This window comes from Astyanax mexicanus, chromosome 24 (genome assembly GCF_023375975.1).
Source record: "Astyanax mexicanus isolate ESR-SI-001 chromosome 24, AstMex3_surface, whole genome shotgun sequence".
Classification (NCBI taxonomy): Eukaryota; Metazoa; Chordata; class Actinopteri; order Characiformes; family Acestrorhamphidae; genus Astyanax; species Astyanax mexicanus.
In genome coordinates this window covers 17738260-17756456 of record NC_064431.1, presented here as the reverse complement: position 1 = coordinate 17756456, position 18197 = coordinate 17738260, and the positions used below count along the sequence as shown (strand labels likewise).

At 38.0% G+C, this 18197-nt stretch overlaps 2 protein-coding genes across 2 annotated transcripts in view; one reads left to right on the top strand and one right to left on the bottom strand.

Annotated features, from left to right (window-relative positions):
- syt6b (synaptotagmin VIb) overlaps positions 1-6375 on the top strand; it is a 64163-nt gene extending 57788 nt beyond the window's left edge. Inside the window, exon 7 of the mRNA XM_015601696.3 lies at positions 385-6375. Within this exon, the coding sequence (XP_015457182.2) occupies positions 385-456 (72 nt within the window). The 3' untranslated portion in view covers positions 457-6375. The remainder of the gene's footprint in view (positions 1-384) is intronic.
- A 136-nt stretch (positions 6376-6511) lies between these two features.
- Positions 6512-16577, bottom strand: olfml3b (olfactomedin-like 3b). Its single transcript, XM_022682665.2, has 3 exons — positions 16354-16577; positions 12131-12416; positions 6512-9385 (listed from the first exon to the last, which is right to left on the bottom strand). Exons 1-3 carry the CDS (start codon positions 16459-16461, stop codon positions 8598-8600), a joined length of 1182 nt encoding a protein of 393 aa, XP_022538386.2. The 5' UTR covers positions 16462-16577; the 3' UTR covers positions 6512-8597.
- Positions 16578-18197: the final 1620 nt, after the last annotated feature.

The following is an 18197-nucleotide window of genomic DNA, read 5'->3' as shown; positions in this document are numbered from 1 at the left end:
TTCAAGTAGGACATTTTACATGGGACATCCCCAAAATTGAGCCTCACCAATCCTGAGTTCAGAATCAAGGCTGGCTGTCCTACACAGCCACAGTAGTAAAAACAGTAGTATTATACAGTTTATTATTATCACTTCTATCTATTAGTGTCTCATTAAATCAGTTGTACACACAGTGCTGTCCAATTTCTATCTGTGGACATGTTCAAAAAAAAAAGCTTAGAGTAAAAAGCTCTGATTGATTTTTTAATTGTAAAAAAAAAAAATTGTTCATTGTTTGATTGCTTATATGGCCGTTAATGATGGCTCTGCATATTAATCTCTCTCTCTTTCTCACATGTGCTCTCTCTCTCTCTCTCATTCTGTTTCTGATTGGCCGTCTGCCAGTGGAAGACCCGCACAGCAAGTTTCGACAGTCAGGGGTCCTGTCCGTCCCCTCGACTCCCCTCCAGCCCGTAGGGGGCGGGGCCTGAAGCACACGCCTCTCTCTAAGGCTTCTCAAAAGCCAAAAAGATCTACCAGGAGCTGTGGTAAGATTCACACATCCTGAGACGACCTGGCACAACGTCTGTCTGTGTGGACACTGGCATAAGGTACAGACGGACAGAAGGCGGAGTCAAATCCTATTGTGTGTTTGAGCCTAGACAAGCTTCTAATGGGAGGGGGGGATTATTTATATATTTATTTCATTATTGATGTATTTATTTTTTATTTATGTCAATTCCTTCCCCATTTGTCATATTCATGAGCAAGTCCAGAGGGTTATGCTAATAACCATGGATTTCATTGCTCTAAAAAGGCAATTAATAATAAAAATATTTATGTATTAAATTACAGTGTTACTTATGTTTGCCATGGTAGTGTAAAGATATAGATCATAAAAAAACAGTGTTTTCTTCTGATTGGTTTAGGAATTTCTATGTTTTTGTTTGTTTGTTTATTTGTTTATAGACTGGCTTATAGAGGACAGTATATATTGAATATACTCTGAGATGCACATTCAAGTTAGTTTGAACTAATTCAGGAACCATCTTCTGCGCTGTTGTGATCCTGTTTGCCACCCAGCAGGGTTTAAAGCTAAATGCCAAGAGATGAAAAACTATATTGCTTAAATAGTTCCTGAATGGCTGTTTACAAATAAACAATAATCTGAATTATATTGATTTACTGTGTTTAAAAGCCTTTCAGAATAATGTAGCTTTCTTGTGAAATTTCCTCACAATTCTCAAAAATCTGAATATTCTTTAATATTTTGATATAAGCATAAGTTAAAAAGTTATATATTTTTCCTCTTAAATGATAAAAAAAAGTTTTCTCTGTTTGTCCTAATTTTCCCATTTTCCACCATTTCCAGTATTGCTGGTTATGAAACACTCCAGGCTTGTGTAAATTATGTAAACCCCAATGACGATACAATTAGAAGTAGATTATTTTTGATATATTTCTGTTGACATGACTGTTCTGTATTTATCATGAGTTTAATTAGGTATTAAATAACCTGGTCAAGCAAGGAACCTTTTGATTTGTTTAATACTCACAATGGCTGCTAGTTATTTTGTAAGTCATTATTTTTTATTTTTAACATTTGCCGTACCAGTCAAACGTTTTTTGCTTTTTGTAGATTAATATTGCCAAAATAGAGTAATTAAAAAGTAATCCAAACTATGAAGAAAAACATATTAAATTATTTAGTATCTAATTTAGATGGCAGTTTTGCACATCTTGGCTGGATTTTCTCACTTTCATGAGGTAGAGTCACCTGGATTTTTTTTTCAGTTAACAGCTGTGCTGAACCTGTTAAGAGTTAATTACTTAATTTTGTATCAGTTGTAAAGTTGTGAAGAGGTAGAGTTGGTATAAAGTGAATAGCTCTATTTGATTAATGATCTAATCCATAATATGGCAAGAGTTACTCAACTAAGTAAAGAAAACAAATACTTTAAAAATTGAAGGTCAGTCAACCTGAAACCTTTTAAGGACCTTGAAAATTATCCTCAAGTGCAGTCGCAAAGACCATCAAAACTGTTATGAAGAAACTGGCATTCATCAGGACTGCTACAGGATAGGAAGACCAAATGTTATCTCTGTTGTACAAGATATGTTCATCAGAGTTACCAGAACCCCAAATAAGAGCTAATTTTTTTACATTTTGAGTATTTTGGTTTGTTTAACACTTTTAAGATACTAAATTATTCCTTATGTGTTCCTTCATAGTCTGGATGACTCCAGTCTTTATTTGCAATGTAGGGAAAAAAAGCAAAAAAAATAATGAGAAGGTGTGTCCAAACCTTTGACTGCTACTGTATATTAGATCAGTTTTATAATATACAATTTCCAATTTAATTGGCTAACAGAGCCAATCCTTACACAGCCAGCTGCTGCATATGTGTCTGAATCAATGACTGTAGAAAAACATGGGTGCCATGGTTTCATTCTCTTCTTTTCTACAGAAGATGAAATAAACCAAAGCTACTACACTCCAGTTTAAACTGGAACCAAACTGCTGCAGAGAGAGTCAGTATTCATTTGTGACGATTAAAAGTAGAAAACAATATACAGATTCTATTTAGCACCCTGTTCAAGGCGTATCACGATGCCCATTACTTATTTTACACCCAGCAAACAGTGTATTTTCACACATTGTCTTTGCGCCATTTAAATAACGAAGGAGCTTACATATGTACAGGTGTATCTCAAAAAATTAAAATAATATTTAAAAAGTTTCTTTATTTCAGTAATTCAGTTAAAAAAGTGAAACTTATATGTTATATAGATGTATTAAATAGATGTATGCGTTTATTTATTTATTTTATTTATGAAAACCAAAAAATCAGTATCTCAAAAAATCTGAATATTATATAAGACCAATTGGTACTGGCAGTCCTGCTGGAAAATGAAATCCACATCTCCATAAAAGTTGTCAGCAGAGGGAAGCATGAAGTGCTCTAAGATGCCAAAAATATCAATTGGTCTTATATAATATAAAAATTTTCTGAGACAATAAAAATAAATAAACGCTTAAAAATACATCTATATAACATATGAGCTCTATTAGAAATATGAGAAATAAAGTAACTTTTCAAGTTTTAGTTTATAAATTAAAAAATATAAAATAGATATTTTTTTACTTAATATAAGCATATACAGCTCTGACAAAAAAGAGACCACTTAAAAAAAATTGAGTTTCTTTGATTTAACCAAATTGAAAACCTCTGGAATATAATCAAGAGGAAGATGCATGGTCACAAGACATCAAACCAAGCTGAACTGCTTAAATTGTTGCACCAGGAGTGGCATAAATTATCCAAAAGCAGTGTGTAAGACTGGTGGAGGAGATCATTCCAGAAAAACCAGGGTTATTCCACCAAATATTGATTTCTGAACTCTTAAAACTTTATGAATCTTTTCTTTTATTTAAGGTCTGAAAGCTCTGCCTGTTTTTTGTTATTTCAGCCATTTCTCATTTCCTGCAAATAAATGCTTTAAATGACAATATTTTTATTTGGAATTTGGGAGAAATGTTTTCAGTAGTTTATAGAATAAAACAACAACATACATTTTACACAAAAAACATGTCTATAAATAGCAAAATCAGAAAAACTGATTCAAAAACTGAGGTGGTCGCTTAATTTTTTCCAGAGCTGTATATCTAGTTTTTGCTAATGGATATTTTGCAGTGTATCAATAATACAGAGATCATACAGTCAACAGAAGCGCTAGACCTGAGACACATTATGCTGTTCATGCTTATATACAGTCATTGGTTTGAACCCTCTATATAATTCTGTATAATGAAGATCACATGTTGTGAAGGCAGCCGCTGGCCGTCCTGTTCGGGACAGACAACAGTTCTCCGTCACTTCGTCCTCTGTAGTTCTACATAATGAAGTAAACTGACACTGGCAGGGACGATTATAATTTCACCACATAGTAATCAGAGGTTTTTCTCAGCTCTGTTCTAGACTGTTCCATCTGACAGAACGTTTGGTAGCTTTATTGTCCACGGCCTAAAGCCACAATCAGGAGCTGCAGTAAACACGTCCATGGCTGTGAATTTATGGGAAAATACACAGTAAACACATACGCCTCACATATTTCAGTGACAGCAGCTCTGTAGCATTATCCTCGTTTAAAAATCTCTCTCTCTTTCTCTCCAAATGCTGCTCTAGTTCCAGCCTGGGCCTTTAGAGCTCTGGGAATACTGCTCTACAATCATGAAAATTTAACAAAGAGTTAAAACAACACAGTGTTGCTTACATTTACTTTGTGGTTTTTTTTATTGCAGACTTTATGAGTGCATGATATTTCAGGTTTTATCTGCTCAAATTAATTCAGTTTATTAATATACATCAATTTCTGCATTTCAGACCTGCAACACATTACAAAAAAAACATTAGGACAGGAAGGCCCAATGCCATTTTACTCCTCGTCCCTACCACTTAGCCCTACCCCTCTGTTTTGCTTGTGATCACCTAGGGGTAGGGTGTCCTGATTCTTGTTAGGCTGGAGGGTTAGGGGGAGTGTTACGGCTGCATGACCCTTCAAACTGAGATTTTTCAGAGGCACACGCAAAACAGAGGGCTATGAGAATCACTGGTAAGATGGCACAAGCAAAAAAAAAACACATTTGAGAATTTTCCTTGATAAAAGTTACAATAATCACTATATTACCATAGAATAATGTGTAGTTTTAAGAGGTTTTTTTTGTAACAAGCATAAACAATTGCTAATATTTTGTCTCAGTAGCTAGCAGTAGTGTCTCAGTAGCTAACTTCCCCGTTCCACCTTAAAGCTCCACTAGGTAGGATTGAGATTTTGTGCTTGTGGGCTCCCCCTACAGTTGTAGAGTGTAATAAATGTTTCAGGCGGATTAGTTTCTCTTTCTCGTTTTCTGGCTTTCACAGACATATTCGGTCTCTTTCCAGCTTCTGCCAGAGTGTCTGTATGTTTTTAAAGAATTAACCAGTAGTCCTTGTAGAACTGTTAGAACTAAAGGTCGGAAAGCAGGTCGCAGTTCTCGCGAGCGTTGGTTGCGGCCGCCTCCTTACAGAGTCTGGTTTGAGCTCAGAGGAGCTCCGGCACAGACACGAGAGACACTGCTATTCCTCCTATTACACCTCAATGCAGCGCTGCAGTGAGTTTCAAGCTGTAATAGTACTCCTTTAAAAAGATCAAAAATCAAGGAAATCCTACCTAGTGCTGTTTTAAATGATGCAATAAAAAGGCCTGCAGCATTTAAGGTGGAATGGAAAAATAAAAGTTAATAAAAGCTCATTTCAGCTCTGCATCACAAAGGAATTAAGGAATGCACAGTAATAATTAATTACAGCACCACCTGACCCTTTTCTGAAGACATGTGATGCTCTAGAGTTAATTAGCTAATCAGCAGCAGCTAGGTTGCTGAACTTTATCACTCCACTGCTATAGCTGTATCTATATCTGTTTTTTATAGGCTTGTCCCAAATTCGTAGGGAGAAGATTTCACCCCTTTCCCTTTGTAACTCTGTTTCGAGTGGAAGGGTTACACTTCAAAACAGAGAATGGTCCTCTTTGCGACCATTTCTTTTTTTTTCAAGAAAGATCTGGAATACTGATTCGTTCAACAACAATACACTATATTAGTCCATCGCAGGTGCCTTCAGAAGTCAATGCTGCTTCTGGACATGGTTAATATAAGACTTCTGTTTTAATATCACAAATTGTTTAAAGATATTTTTTGCTGTAGGAGAGATATGAAAATTGCTTCCAGTCGTTCTTTGAGAAACATTGTTTTTAAACATTTCCATATTTTTCTCACGCATTTGTTACAAACTGGAGATCTGCTGTTCATCTTTGCCCCTAAAGCCTCATCATAGATGATGTGTACCAAATTATGATCCTAATCACATGTTTAAAAAATAAAAGAGCATTTTGAAACGTGTTGCAGGTCTAAACTGCGGGAATTGATGTTTAATCAAAAATTAAATAAAGTTGAGCAGACAAAACATCTTGGAAATATCTTGAGTTCATGCTGTCTGCAATTAAAATAAAAGTAAGTAAAAGGAAATGTAAGAAATACTACACTGTTTTTTTTTTTTTTTGATTTGCATTTTCCGTGCTTCACACTTTTTCTGATTTTTCTGTGTTGTTTATTCATCAGATAATATTATATCATGTGTTTTGTTAGTTGCTTTGGCAGGAAAACACCTTGCTTTAGAAACCCTAGTGAGTTTTTAAATCAAAGACCTAATGTACTTCCATTTTTCCAAGTGGCAACAAGAACCTTTTCACTTTTATATTGAGAATTTGTATTTGTAATGTAAAGTTATGACGTTATTTGTTTCAGAGCACCCCTTGTATTTCAGATGTGTGATTAAAGTTGTTGGTTCTAACATACAATCGTTTATTAATTGTTTTTAATTATTTTATTTTTTTTAGTATTGTGACAAGTTTGTGTTTATTGTTGGTGCCATAACTCATGTCTAAATGAATATCAAAAAATCATTACAATGACAAAAACTGATGAACACATAACTGTAATTCTCCCAGGTTTATAACTTTAATAAACAGCTAGAAAAAAAAGTGTTACACATAATAAATGAAGATATTTCAAATACAGACGCAAGAAACTTTTGCAAATAACTGTTTAGGTAGTACATTTTATTTGTTTGGTTTTTTTTTTGTCACTGTCAGGCAAAACCCTTGTATCTCCATATCTTTTTTTGGTTTGTTTTTAGTATAATGTGAATCTAGTAAATTTCATGATGAATGGACCAATAGAAAAGCTTCAAAATTAAACAATGTAAAATGATCTTTTTACATTTACTTTTCTGTTCCTGTAAAGTTTACATTTTGGAGATACAAATATTTATGCAAGACAGTGACGATTGATTCATAAGTAGTACAGTTTGATTAGCTTGCAAGTTACTACAGCAGGTGTTCATGGGCAGTGTCTGTATTTAGCAAAATATATATATAATTACTTTCAGACAAAATCCTTGTATCAATAATGGTTTCAGTAATGTGAATCTAGCGGTTGCTCTTTAGATTGATCGTACCACTATTTGATGAGGAGTGGCCCAAAATTACTAGGAATAACACTTTTTTCCTCCGATAAAAGATAAGAAGGATTTATTCATCCTCTTTAAAGCTGCCAGGTTGGAGAAACATGGGTTTTGCAAAATTTACGATATACATTTTTGGCAAAACACCATGTTATAAGCTATAGTTGGAGGAAAATGTGCGGCTGTTTCAGATGACAATTTTTGATATAGAGAGTGGAAATGAGGGAGGTATACTGTTTTAATTTTGGTCCAGTTCAAATACTGGCATCGGAATTAATTCACAGTAAAATACATGAAATATAAACATTATTGTAAATGTTTTCGATACAGTGTGGTTCCATCAAATTTGTTTTTTTTTTCTCCAATCTGTATGATCAGTATCACAATCGAATTTTACCTTGATAACTTTTTTTTATGTATTTTCTTTAGTATTAGCTGCTGGAGTTGCAAAGTTGGGAGTTGGAGTGCTTTCATGCTGCTACACTCACATCAGTATGCTGGGACTGTAGACTACATGAACACAGACATGAAAAATTAAATAACCAACAAGGTTCTGTCAGTTATTAATAATACACAATTACTTGGTTTGATTTGGATCTAAATTACAGTTTAGTTTTTTTTTTTATTCATTTTAAAATAATTCCCTAACCCTACTATACTGTACTCAAGTTTGCTTAACACAGCAAAGTTTTGCCCCATTATAAAGACATATTTCAGCAAATATATCAAAGTTAAAGTATCAGTTATTAGATCCAGTTGTACTGTGTACCGTATTTTTCGCACTATAAGGTGCATTTGATGTGACACTAGCAGTAATTAACTAGTAGTAGGAACAGGGGTGTCACCATGTTTTCCTTCTTAATTCAGCAAGTAAAGCTAAGCTAAGTAAACAAAACTGTAATTCTTAAAAATATATATTTCAGACGAGTCAGATATGTGAAATGAGCGCTGGATGTTAATCTACACAGATTTCTCTCCTGAAAACTGTTTATTTGGGTGAGTAAAGCACTTTGGTTTCTTTACAGTAAGCTTCACAGCTTTACAGATTTCTGCTAGCGGTTAGCAACTAATGCCACCAGACAGCGCAACACTGAGGAACCCTGAGTGCTCCGGTAAGCCAGTTTGATATTAGCTAGCGGTTTGTTACCTACAAAGCTTGTTTTATCACGATAAATGCGCAGACTACAGTCTGATATTCTCACCTCTGAACAGCAAAAGTGTGGAGAGTGGGTAATGCTAATGCTGCTCCAGCAGTGCTATCTGGGGTTAGCAGCAAACTACACTCCAACATACTCACCTCTGGGCTGCCAAAGATCTAGTGCTTTGAGTGGTTAGCGGCTAATGCTAATCCTGCTGGAGAACTAAACTGAAACTCTTTTATAACGCTGCACTTCATTGGAGTGGCTTCACTGTTCCTTACAACCTGACTGGTAAAATGTATACCATTACCTTATAATGCGAAAAATATGGTATATGTATTGGCTGTATTGGAAAATTTCTTTTTTTATATTTATTTTCTTTATTTGGCAGCGTGCCATACTTTCTGTTTAATATTTCCTACACCTCCAGTTTCTTCTTCATCTGCAGCTTGTAAAGAATCTGATATCCGTCGTCCCAGGCGTACAGCAGCTGCTCCAGTGGACTGTACTTCAGGCTCGAGTGTGTTCCGTAGCGTTTGGGGAAAAACACAGCGGGAGCATCATCGTTGGTCACCATGTCGCTCACATCGAATACACACTGGATACGAGAACGGCTGGGGAGCTTGGAGTTGTACACCACGTAGACGGTCCCGCAGACCACGAATGCCGCCTCTGCGTTTTCTCTCAGGCACGGGGTGTCCCACATCTGCTCGATGGCCAGCGTTTTGGGGTCCACCTTAGCTAGAGAGATGTGGTTCTCGGTTTCTTTGGTTGCGTAAATCGCCCACAGACCTTCTTCGTCTGCAGCCAGGTCGACGTACGTGTCCGGGTTCAGGGTGTAGACGGGCAGCGGGTCTTTAGCCGGGAACACCGCGCTGTCCACCACCATACTTTTCTGCAGGTCGAACTTCATGAGCTGTCTGTCCTCACCGTCTTTCATGTAGTACAGGTGGTTGTTGTACACGGCGTGGCCCATGCCCCCCCAGGCCGATGGCAGCTGGACAGTCGTAGCCCCTGAGGTGCCCTGGGACGAGGTGAAGTCTCGGACTGAGCTGAATTCGTACAGCGTGTTCTCTCCGGTGCTGTTGAAGATGTAGAGCTTCCCTGAAGAGGAGCTGCCCATGTCTTTGGTCCACATTCCCTTAGTGCCGCCCACCCGCTTGAGGATCTTCATGCCTTTGATGCTGGCAATCATGTCACTGCAGTCTGTGGAGATCATACAGATTGGAGATGCTTTAGGGACATGAATTGAATGGTCATGCAGTGAAATATACAGTGTGAGTAAATATAAAAACCAGTTTTTAAATGATCATTTCATTTATTAAGGGAAAAAGTATATTCCCTCTAAACCTAATAACTTGGATGTGGAACCCTTGGCAGCAACAACTGCAATCAAGCAGTTTGTTTGGCCAACTCTTCTTAGCAGAATTGTTTTAATTCTGCATCTTCGGAGGGTTGCTGGGCATGAGCGGCCTGTTTAAGATCATGCATTTCAGAGGTGGACTTGTTTGTGTGCTTTGGATCATTGTCCTGCTGCAGAATCCAATTACACCTTAGCTTGAGGTCACAAACAGATGACCAGATATTCTCCTTCAGGATTGTCTGGTAAACAGCAGAATTCCTGGTTCCATCAATTACAGCAAGTTGTCCAGACCCTAAAGCTGCAAAACAGCCCCAGGCCATCACACTACCACCACCATGTTTTACATTCAGTATGATGTTCTTTTTCTGAAATTATGTGTTAGTTTTACGTCTGATGTAACAGGATTCACACCTTCCAAAAAGAGCCACTTTGGACTTGTCAGTCCACAGAATATTTCCCCAAAGTCCTGGGGATCATCAAGATGTTTCTTGGCGAATGGAAGACTCTGTTTTCTATTATTGATTAAATTAATTTAAGGCAAGTGAAGTCTGCAGATCTTTAGATGTTGTTTTAGGTTATTTGTGACCTCTTGGATGCATTGTCCATGCCCTTTTGGAGTCATTTTGGTAGGCAGTGTTACCTCAGTTTGTGAATAATAGCTCGCTCTCACTGTGATCCACAGGAGTCCTAACATCTTTTCACGTTTCCCAATTTTACCACAGGGTGTCACATGTGTACCAGAAAAAGGTCATAGATGGCTAATGATATTACCACCCACAGTGGGCAGTGCAGTGGGTGGTAATGAAGATAAAATTGATAAAAGATAAAAACAGATGAAACGAATCAACAATTCAATCCATTCAATGCAGGAGGACAAACATGCATATCCTGCACGCTGGTCAGTAGTGGTTTTTACATTCTATAGATGGGACATGGCAAAAGTCATGGGACCCAATACCCAGTACTAGACTTGTGGCATGGCTGTGTATTTAGGAATACAGTAAATACCAAAAGCACAAAGAACAGACGCTCATCACGTTAGCGCTGAAAACTAATGCCTCACCTGGGGATTTCTCATTACCTTGCGAGCAATTAGTCACCGAATATTTACGTGTAATCGTTTTTGTAATGTCTCCACGCCTCAGATTTAATTAGCGTGTTTGTGTCCGCCTTTCCGACGTTCAATTAAAGTGTTTATTCTGCACTTTATAGCGGCAGGCCCATTGGCATGCACTTGATCCAACAGCATGTTCCGAATGTTCCTCCTGATTATAAAAGTATTGCTACCAGCCCTCCGGTTTAATTACCCAAGAAATTAAAATAAAATCAATTACAGCACACCATGTTATGCTTAATGACATTTTTTGATGTGTAGCTGTAGTCGGTATCTAGGAGGTATGCCAGCAGGTCAAGATGGTAGAGTTGTGCCCTGCTGCTGCTGCTGATGATGATGATAGTCTTCTCGTCCTCCAGCAGTGTTTTAGTATAGAATACTAACTGGGGTATTTATATAAAATTAGCATCCAGCAACCTCTGCTGTTTTCCAGAGAGGCCAGTAGCCCTTAGTGACCTGAGTGGAACATGTATTATCATGATTTACAGTTTAATTAATACAGAAAACAAACATAAATTCCTGTGCGGAAAAAAATGCATGAATTATTCTGATATTTTTGCACATATAAAGCATATTTTGGAGTAAAATAAATTGGTGCACATGGGAACCGAAATCCCCCATCCTACGTAATGCTAAGGTGGGCAAATTAGCACAATTGGTCAGTTCTTCCAGCGTGGTTATTGTACATTTATTTACAGTGGCAGCATTTGGCTCATGCTTGTTAAGATTTTTACAATGAGTAATCAGCTTAAATCTTTACCAACATAGGGTATAATCTTTTCACATTTTACAATTTAATCACATACCACACAATACATTCTGTAGCAAAATATTATACAGCAAATGGTTGCCAACAAACACAATCTAGACCTGTACCTGTTTCATTAAAGGCATGTATCACCCTGTAAATAGTTTTCTTGCCCTGAAATTAAATTGATATTTTGCAGAAAAAGTTTAAGAAGCTCGGAAGGAAAGGAGCATGATCTGTTACAGGGCTGCTGTGATTACCATCAGTTAGTTACATTTATAACCTGCTGCTTATTATTGCTGTATTGTTACAGTTAGATTATACATTGTCCAGATTTTATAAGGCGCTGCTACTGGTAGCATAGCTTTAAATGCACAATTCACACTGATGTTGAGTAGCTTCAAATACTTAATTGTCCTGATGACCCCTGGATTAATTTACACACTTATTTCTTCTAAAAAATGAAAAAAGTAAAGCACATTTAAAGCTTGTTAGCCTGTAAACAAAAAACAAACATGTATTATCCCCACCACTATTCTTTTCTTATTAATGTTTTTATCACTATTAATGCAAGGAAAAGGATATTTCAAACTGATTGGTATGTGTCTAAGTGTGAAACTTACTGTAACAACCCCTTCACATAGCATTTCTTACTGCATAAATATATATAATATCTGTCCCTAATAACTCTGAAGCGCAGTGTGCTGGTGAGTCCTGGTTCTTTACCCGTCAGCTTGGCGTACTTGGCCTTGTTCCTTTCCTTCACCACAGTCACCTGCTGCTCCACCAGCTTATCGTCCACATCCACGCAGGGCTGGGCAGAGTTCTGCGTCTCGAGGTAGTCCATCTCGCGCTCCACCCGGTCCACTCTCGCGCCAACCGAGTCCAGCTCGCTCCGCAGCGCTTCCTTGTTCTTGTCCAGGCCCTCCAGCTGAGCCACCATCTGCTGCTTCAGCTCACGGAGCTCCGAGGCGTAGCGGCTCGTTTGCTCGTGCCACAGGGAGATTCGGTCCTGGAGGAGGAACATAAACAAACGACAAATGAGTTTTAACTCCCAATGAAATACTCTCATCGAGCAATTTGACGGAAACATTACTAGGTACTAATTCCTCTCAATCTAAACAATCTTAATGCTCCACAGCATGGATTCTCGCTTTTGGAGCCAAATTCTGACCATCCGGAAATCCAGATCCTTCAGACCAGATCATGTTTTGTTTTTTTCACCCTTTACCTGTCCAGTGTTGGAGAGTCTGTGCCCACTGCAGCTTCTGCTTTCTGTTCTTGGCTGACAGAAAGGGTCTTCCAAACCTGATGTAGTTCATCTGTAATTGCAGATCCTCCTATTTTGAGATTCTCTTTTGCTCTTCACAATTGTCAAATTCTCTCAGCTCCAACCAGTCTAACAAGTCTCTGCTGACCTCTTGACCTCTTTATTATAAATAGAACCATTCCATCTGCAGAACTAAAGAGAAACTCTGGATGTGTTTTATTTATTCTACCATTCTGAGTAACTCTATAGACTGTCCCATTTGATAAGCAGCTCTAGAAACACTCTCAAAATTATTATTCAGATCACATTTAACAAAGGAAAACACTTGAACCTGTTGTACACCCTGTGCAAGATACGTTGTGATGCATTTTGCTATCTTACACTCTGTCAACAGTCTATTTTCATGCCTTGCACCATTAAAATAATGTCTGAGTTTAGGGATATATTAAGGAATATATTTTATGGGTGTGGTGTGGAGATAAAAACCCAGCTTTTACCTCAACAATAAACATTTGTTCCCTTAAATGAGCTGCTGGCATAGTCAGAGCACACCTGGCACTTAAAGGGAATGACGATTGACTCACTGATTGGTTTATTTAACACTATGCCCAAAACACACCCATGATTAATTAAGAGAATTAGTACATGCCTTTTGCGTTTTAAGCTGTGCAAGTCGTGCTTTTTGTACCCTCACAATACCAAATTCACACAACCAGAAGCAGATTCTTCAGCGGTTTTTCCGTAATACCTCTGTTCTTAAATCCCTTCATATTCTCAGCAAATAATTCTGAGATGTGTTTTTCTAATTCTTAGATATCAGAAAAACGGGAGGAACTGAAGAAGCTGCTGCTGCTGGACATCCTTCTCTGATCTGTTTTCTACAAACTGTGTCTCTATATTAGCCTTGAACAGCGGAGTCCATTAAAAAGTGATTAGTTTTTAGATTACTGATTAATGAATTCAGTGAATTCAGCAACTAATTTCTGTTATAATTATCATCAGTTTTATAGGCCCTATGATAGAACCCTGCAGGACCCCCAAGAAATGCTAAATCAAAGGATTTGTAACCAAATCATTCACAATAGTTTCTGCATAAAGATTCATAATAACTAATTAATAAAGCTAGGGTTCAGGGGATTAAGGTGCCTAGTTTAACCCTGCAGAAAAAAAAACTTGTACACTGGCTGCCAAAAGTCATTGGACCACAGTGTGTAAATTGATCATCAAGTGTTACCCTCACTGTTCACACATCTGGCTAGAATTGTCATCAATGAAAAGTTACTTTATTTCAGTAATTTAGTTTAAAATGTGAAACGTATATATTGTATAGATGTATTACACACAAGAGTGATCCATTTCAACCGTTTATTTATTTTATTGTTGATGATTATGGCTCACAGCCAATGAAAACCCAAAATTTAGTGTCTCAGAAAATTGGAATCATTTAAAAGCAACTGATACTTTTGGCAGTGTGGGCAGTGTACCAAGTCCTGCTCGAAAATGAAATCTGCATTTCCATAAAAGTTGTCAGCAGAGGGAAGCATGAAGTGCTGTAAGATTTTGTGGGAAAACAAAACTGCACTGACTTTAGACTTGATAATATAACACAGTGGATCAACACCAGCAGATGACATGTCTCTCCAAACCATCACTGATCATCAGTAAATTTTACATTTCATTTGTGAATCAAGGGATCAGAGTCTGGAGGAAGAGTGGAGAGAGACACACAGTCCAAGCTGCTTGAGATCTAGTGTGAAGTTTCCACCAATTAGTGATGGTTTGGAGAGACATGTCATCTGCTGGTGTTTATCCACTGTGTTCTATTATCAAGTCCAAAGTCAAAATCTTCATGCTTTCCTCTGTTGACAACTTTTATGGAGATGCAGATTTCATTTTCCAGCAGGACTTGGCACACTGTCCACACTGCATATAACACTAGTACATCCCACAGGTCAGTCCTGCACTCTTTATCTTCCATAAAACATGTCCCACACACATGTCAGTGTGTGTATCAGTTGATGTGTTCAATATTTCTGAGTATTAACATCTGTAGTGTTCCTTTAGCTCCAAACTCTTTAATTCATTTGACACTTGAACTGTTGCTGAGTTTACAGTGCTTATGAAGAGTTCTGCAGAACTTAGAGTAAACCACACCGGGTCCGTCCTACAGAGTTTCTGGATCTTGATCAAGGCTTTAGCTTTAGCATCAGTAACGCTTTAAGGGACTCAGCCTCTGGCTATGCCGACTTCTGCTCTCATCTGTGAGTCAATGGAAAGAATTAGAAGTGAAGCATCGCATAAACCCAGTCGCATGAATTGACTTGCTTATGCTGGAGCAGAAGTGCAGACTCAGCGTGGGGGCGGGGCTACAAAGGCTTTTTTTTTCACAAGACTGGATCCAAGAGACGGAGGAAGATAGTCTGGAGACGAAGGGAGGATGGGAAGGAGGATAAAGCTAAAGAAATGGCCTGGGAGTGATGTGGGGGGGGGGGGGGGGTGGTGGTGAATATGTTCCAGTGTGCTCATAAGCCCTGAAGGGGAGTGGGGGGGTTGGGGGTGGCACTATGTACGAGGGCAGTCGAGCAGCAGGAAATAAAGAGCAGTCCGTGTTATGTGTATGAAGTGTCCCGTGTAACAGCCACTAAAAATCTCTTCATATTCTCAGCAAAGAATTCAGAGATGCTCCTATAAATCGTAAGGAAAGGAGGATCTGAAGAAGCTGCTAGACGTCCTTCTCTGATATTCTCTATATTAGATTCTACATTCTGGGCAAAAGTGCCCTACTAATTAGTGAATTCAGTTAATTCAGCAACTGATCACTGTCATAATTATCATCAGTTTTATAGGCCCCATGATATAACCCTGCAGGACTCCCAAAGATAAATCATCCAAATCCTTCAGGATAGTATCTGCATAAAGATTCATAGTAACTGATCACTGAAAAACTGATTGCCTAGTTCAATCCTTGCATGAACAGCTTGTACACTGACATGCCAAAAGTCATGAGAGAGCAGTGTGTAAATTGATCATGAAACGTTAAATCTGGTAGCAGCTTAGGAACGCCCACACTTGTAAAAGATTAGGCAGTGTGCTCATAGCAAGGCCAGGTATATCAAGGTTGGAGTTAGAGCGAGGCCAGATTCCATATGCTAATATTATCACAGTTGACAGTGCAGTGGCGGCAAAACATCCTGAGGTATTTTAAGATATATTATCTGAGGTACATTCGGAGATACACTCTGAGGCATGTAAGACATATTTTGGGGAAAATCATAATATTGAGATATGGTGTGAACTGCATTCTGAAGTAAATTAACTGTACGTTATAAGATGATTTCTGAGCTTTCTGATGTATATTCTGAGGTACATCCTGGGGTACATAAGGCACATTCTGTGGTATTTTGAAAAACATTTTAAACTACATTCTGAGGTCACTGAGATACATTCTGAGGTACATACTTAGACAGATCCTGAGGTACATTCTGACACAAAATCTGATGTTAGTTTTGAGGTACATTTTAAGGTACAGTCTGAGGTACATAATACATATTCTGGGTTACATTCTATGTAAATTCTGAGGTACATGCCTCAGTCATCTGTATGAGTGCCTCAGGTTTCTTCCAAACCCCAGACCGGTTTCTGGAGGCGCAGGGCCTGCTGGAAGTGAGGGCTAACTTACCTCAATGGCCAGCAGCCTCCTCTCTAAGTAGTCCATCAGGGCCTGCTGCTGGGCCCAGGCCAGGCCACAGAGCAGAACCACAACGAGGAACTGGAGAGTTCTGATCATGGCTGAGAGTCGGAGCGGTCCTAGTCCACTGTGCTGAGTCTGAGTGTGTGTGTGTGTGTGTGTGTCTGTGTCAGGAAAAGCCCTCAGAGTCTTCACTGGAATGTTTTACCAACAGAGAGAGGAGGCGGAGCCTAAAACATCTGGATCTGCTCTTTCTTTCCTCTGCTGAACCTCTGTTCCTCTCTGTCTCTCTCTTCTTGTCTTGTTTAATCTTGTGTTCAGTGTTGGACAAATTACCCAAACCCTGCATTTGAGGTAAAGTAGAAATAGTGAAAGTAAAATATTACTCCAGTAAAGTTAAAATCCTCCCAATAGTTCCTTTAATTGTACAGTTTTCTCAATAAACATATAAATTAATTCATTCTAATATTGTAAGCACTAACATACAGCTCTGGAACAAATTAAGAGACCACTACAGTTCAAATTTGCTATTTATAGGCATATATTTGAGAAAAATGAACATTGCTGTTTTACAAAAATATTGTCATTTAGAGCATTTATTTGCAGAAAATGAGAAATGGCTGAAATAACAAAAAAGATGCAGGTTTCAGACTTCAAATAATGCAAAGAAAACAAGTTCATAATATTAATAAAGTTTTAAGAGTTCAGATATCAATATTTGGTGGAATAACCCTGTTTTTTTAATCACAGTTTTCATGCATCTTGGCGTGTTCTCCACCAGTCTTACACACTGCTTTTGGAGAACTTTATGCCAATCTTGGTGCAAAATTCAAGCGGTTCAGCTTGGTTTGATGGCTTGTGATGGCATCTTCCTTTTTGTTTACAATATATTTTTTCCAGGGCTGTATATCAATTGTTATTACATTCACTTATATAAAGATTCATACCATCACAACTATCAATTTGTTGCTGTTTTTTTTTTCCGTAGTATTGCATGGTGCTACTAGGCACACTGAGCATAAACATCTGCAGCTAGTATTTAGTAGCTTATTGTTATTAAAAGTTATTAGATTAAAGGGGATATATTATGCAAAATTAGTCCATCCAATGATATTGGTGTCAGGAATCATATCTGTTTGCATGACATTAAGGGGCATTAAGGAAATCTGCATAGAACCACCATGGCACCACCAGTCACTGCTCACCTGTCAACCCCCAGCAGAACCCCACCCAATAGATCAGTTGAATATCTGCCATTTCGGTCTGTTGGTTTAGAAGCTCAGACAGCACACAGCAGGATCAGCCAGCAGACTTTGTCTGAGTGAGGGATCTGTACCTAATGTTCATGGCAAGTCAGCGGGTGTAAATTTTATGTTGCAGTTAAACATAAACTTACTTGATCATGTTTTGCCATTTAGGACAAACTACACAAATACACAAATAATTTAATGAGCATGTTTTGTACAGCCCATAGACCTATTCTAACTTATGTAAAAAAAAGAGGTATAACATTGTATTTAATAATAAAGATGTTTTCTGCTGTATGTATCCACCACTAAGTAAAAACTGTTCACTAAAGGGCCTCGTCTGGTCTTTTTCTCTGTGTATTTTCATTGGACAGTGCTCTCTGTGTTGCGTAATGTTGAGAAGCTTGCCAGCTTAGGAACTCTTTCCCAGCTTTAGTCTAAACTTTAAACTCTTTCTTCTGCCAACAGTGCTAAAGTGTCAGAGAGACTAGACACACACTCACAAAATGATGAAACTGGCTCTCATCAGAACCACACCAGAAAGAAAGACCAAAAGTTACCTATGTTGCACAGGATAAGTTAATCAAA

Excerpts from the sequence above, each read along its gene's own strand:
- olfml3b (XM_022682665.2), bottom strand. The coding sequence starts at position 16,461 with ATGATCAGAACTCTCCAGTTCCTCGTTGTGGTTCTGCTCTGTGGCCTG. Across the intron at positions 12,417-16,353 it reads GGAGGCTGCTGGCCATTGAG|GACCGAATCTCCCTGTGGCA; the intron begins GTAAGTTAGCCC and ends TTCCTCCTCCAG. Across the intron at positions 9,386-12,130 it reads CAAGTACGCCAAGCTGACGG|ACTGCAGTGACATGATTGCC; the intron begins GTAAAGAACCAG and ends TGATCTCCACAG.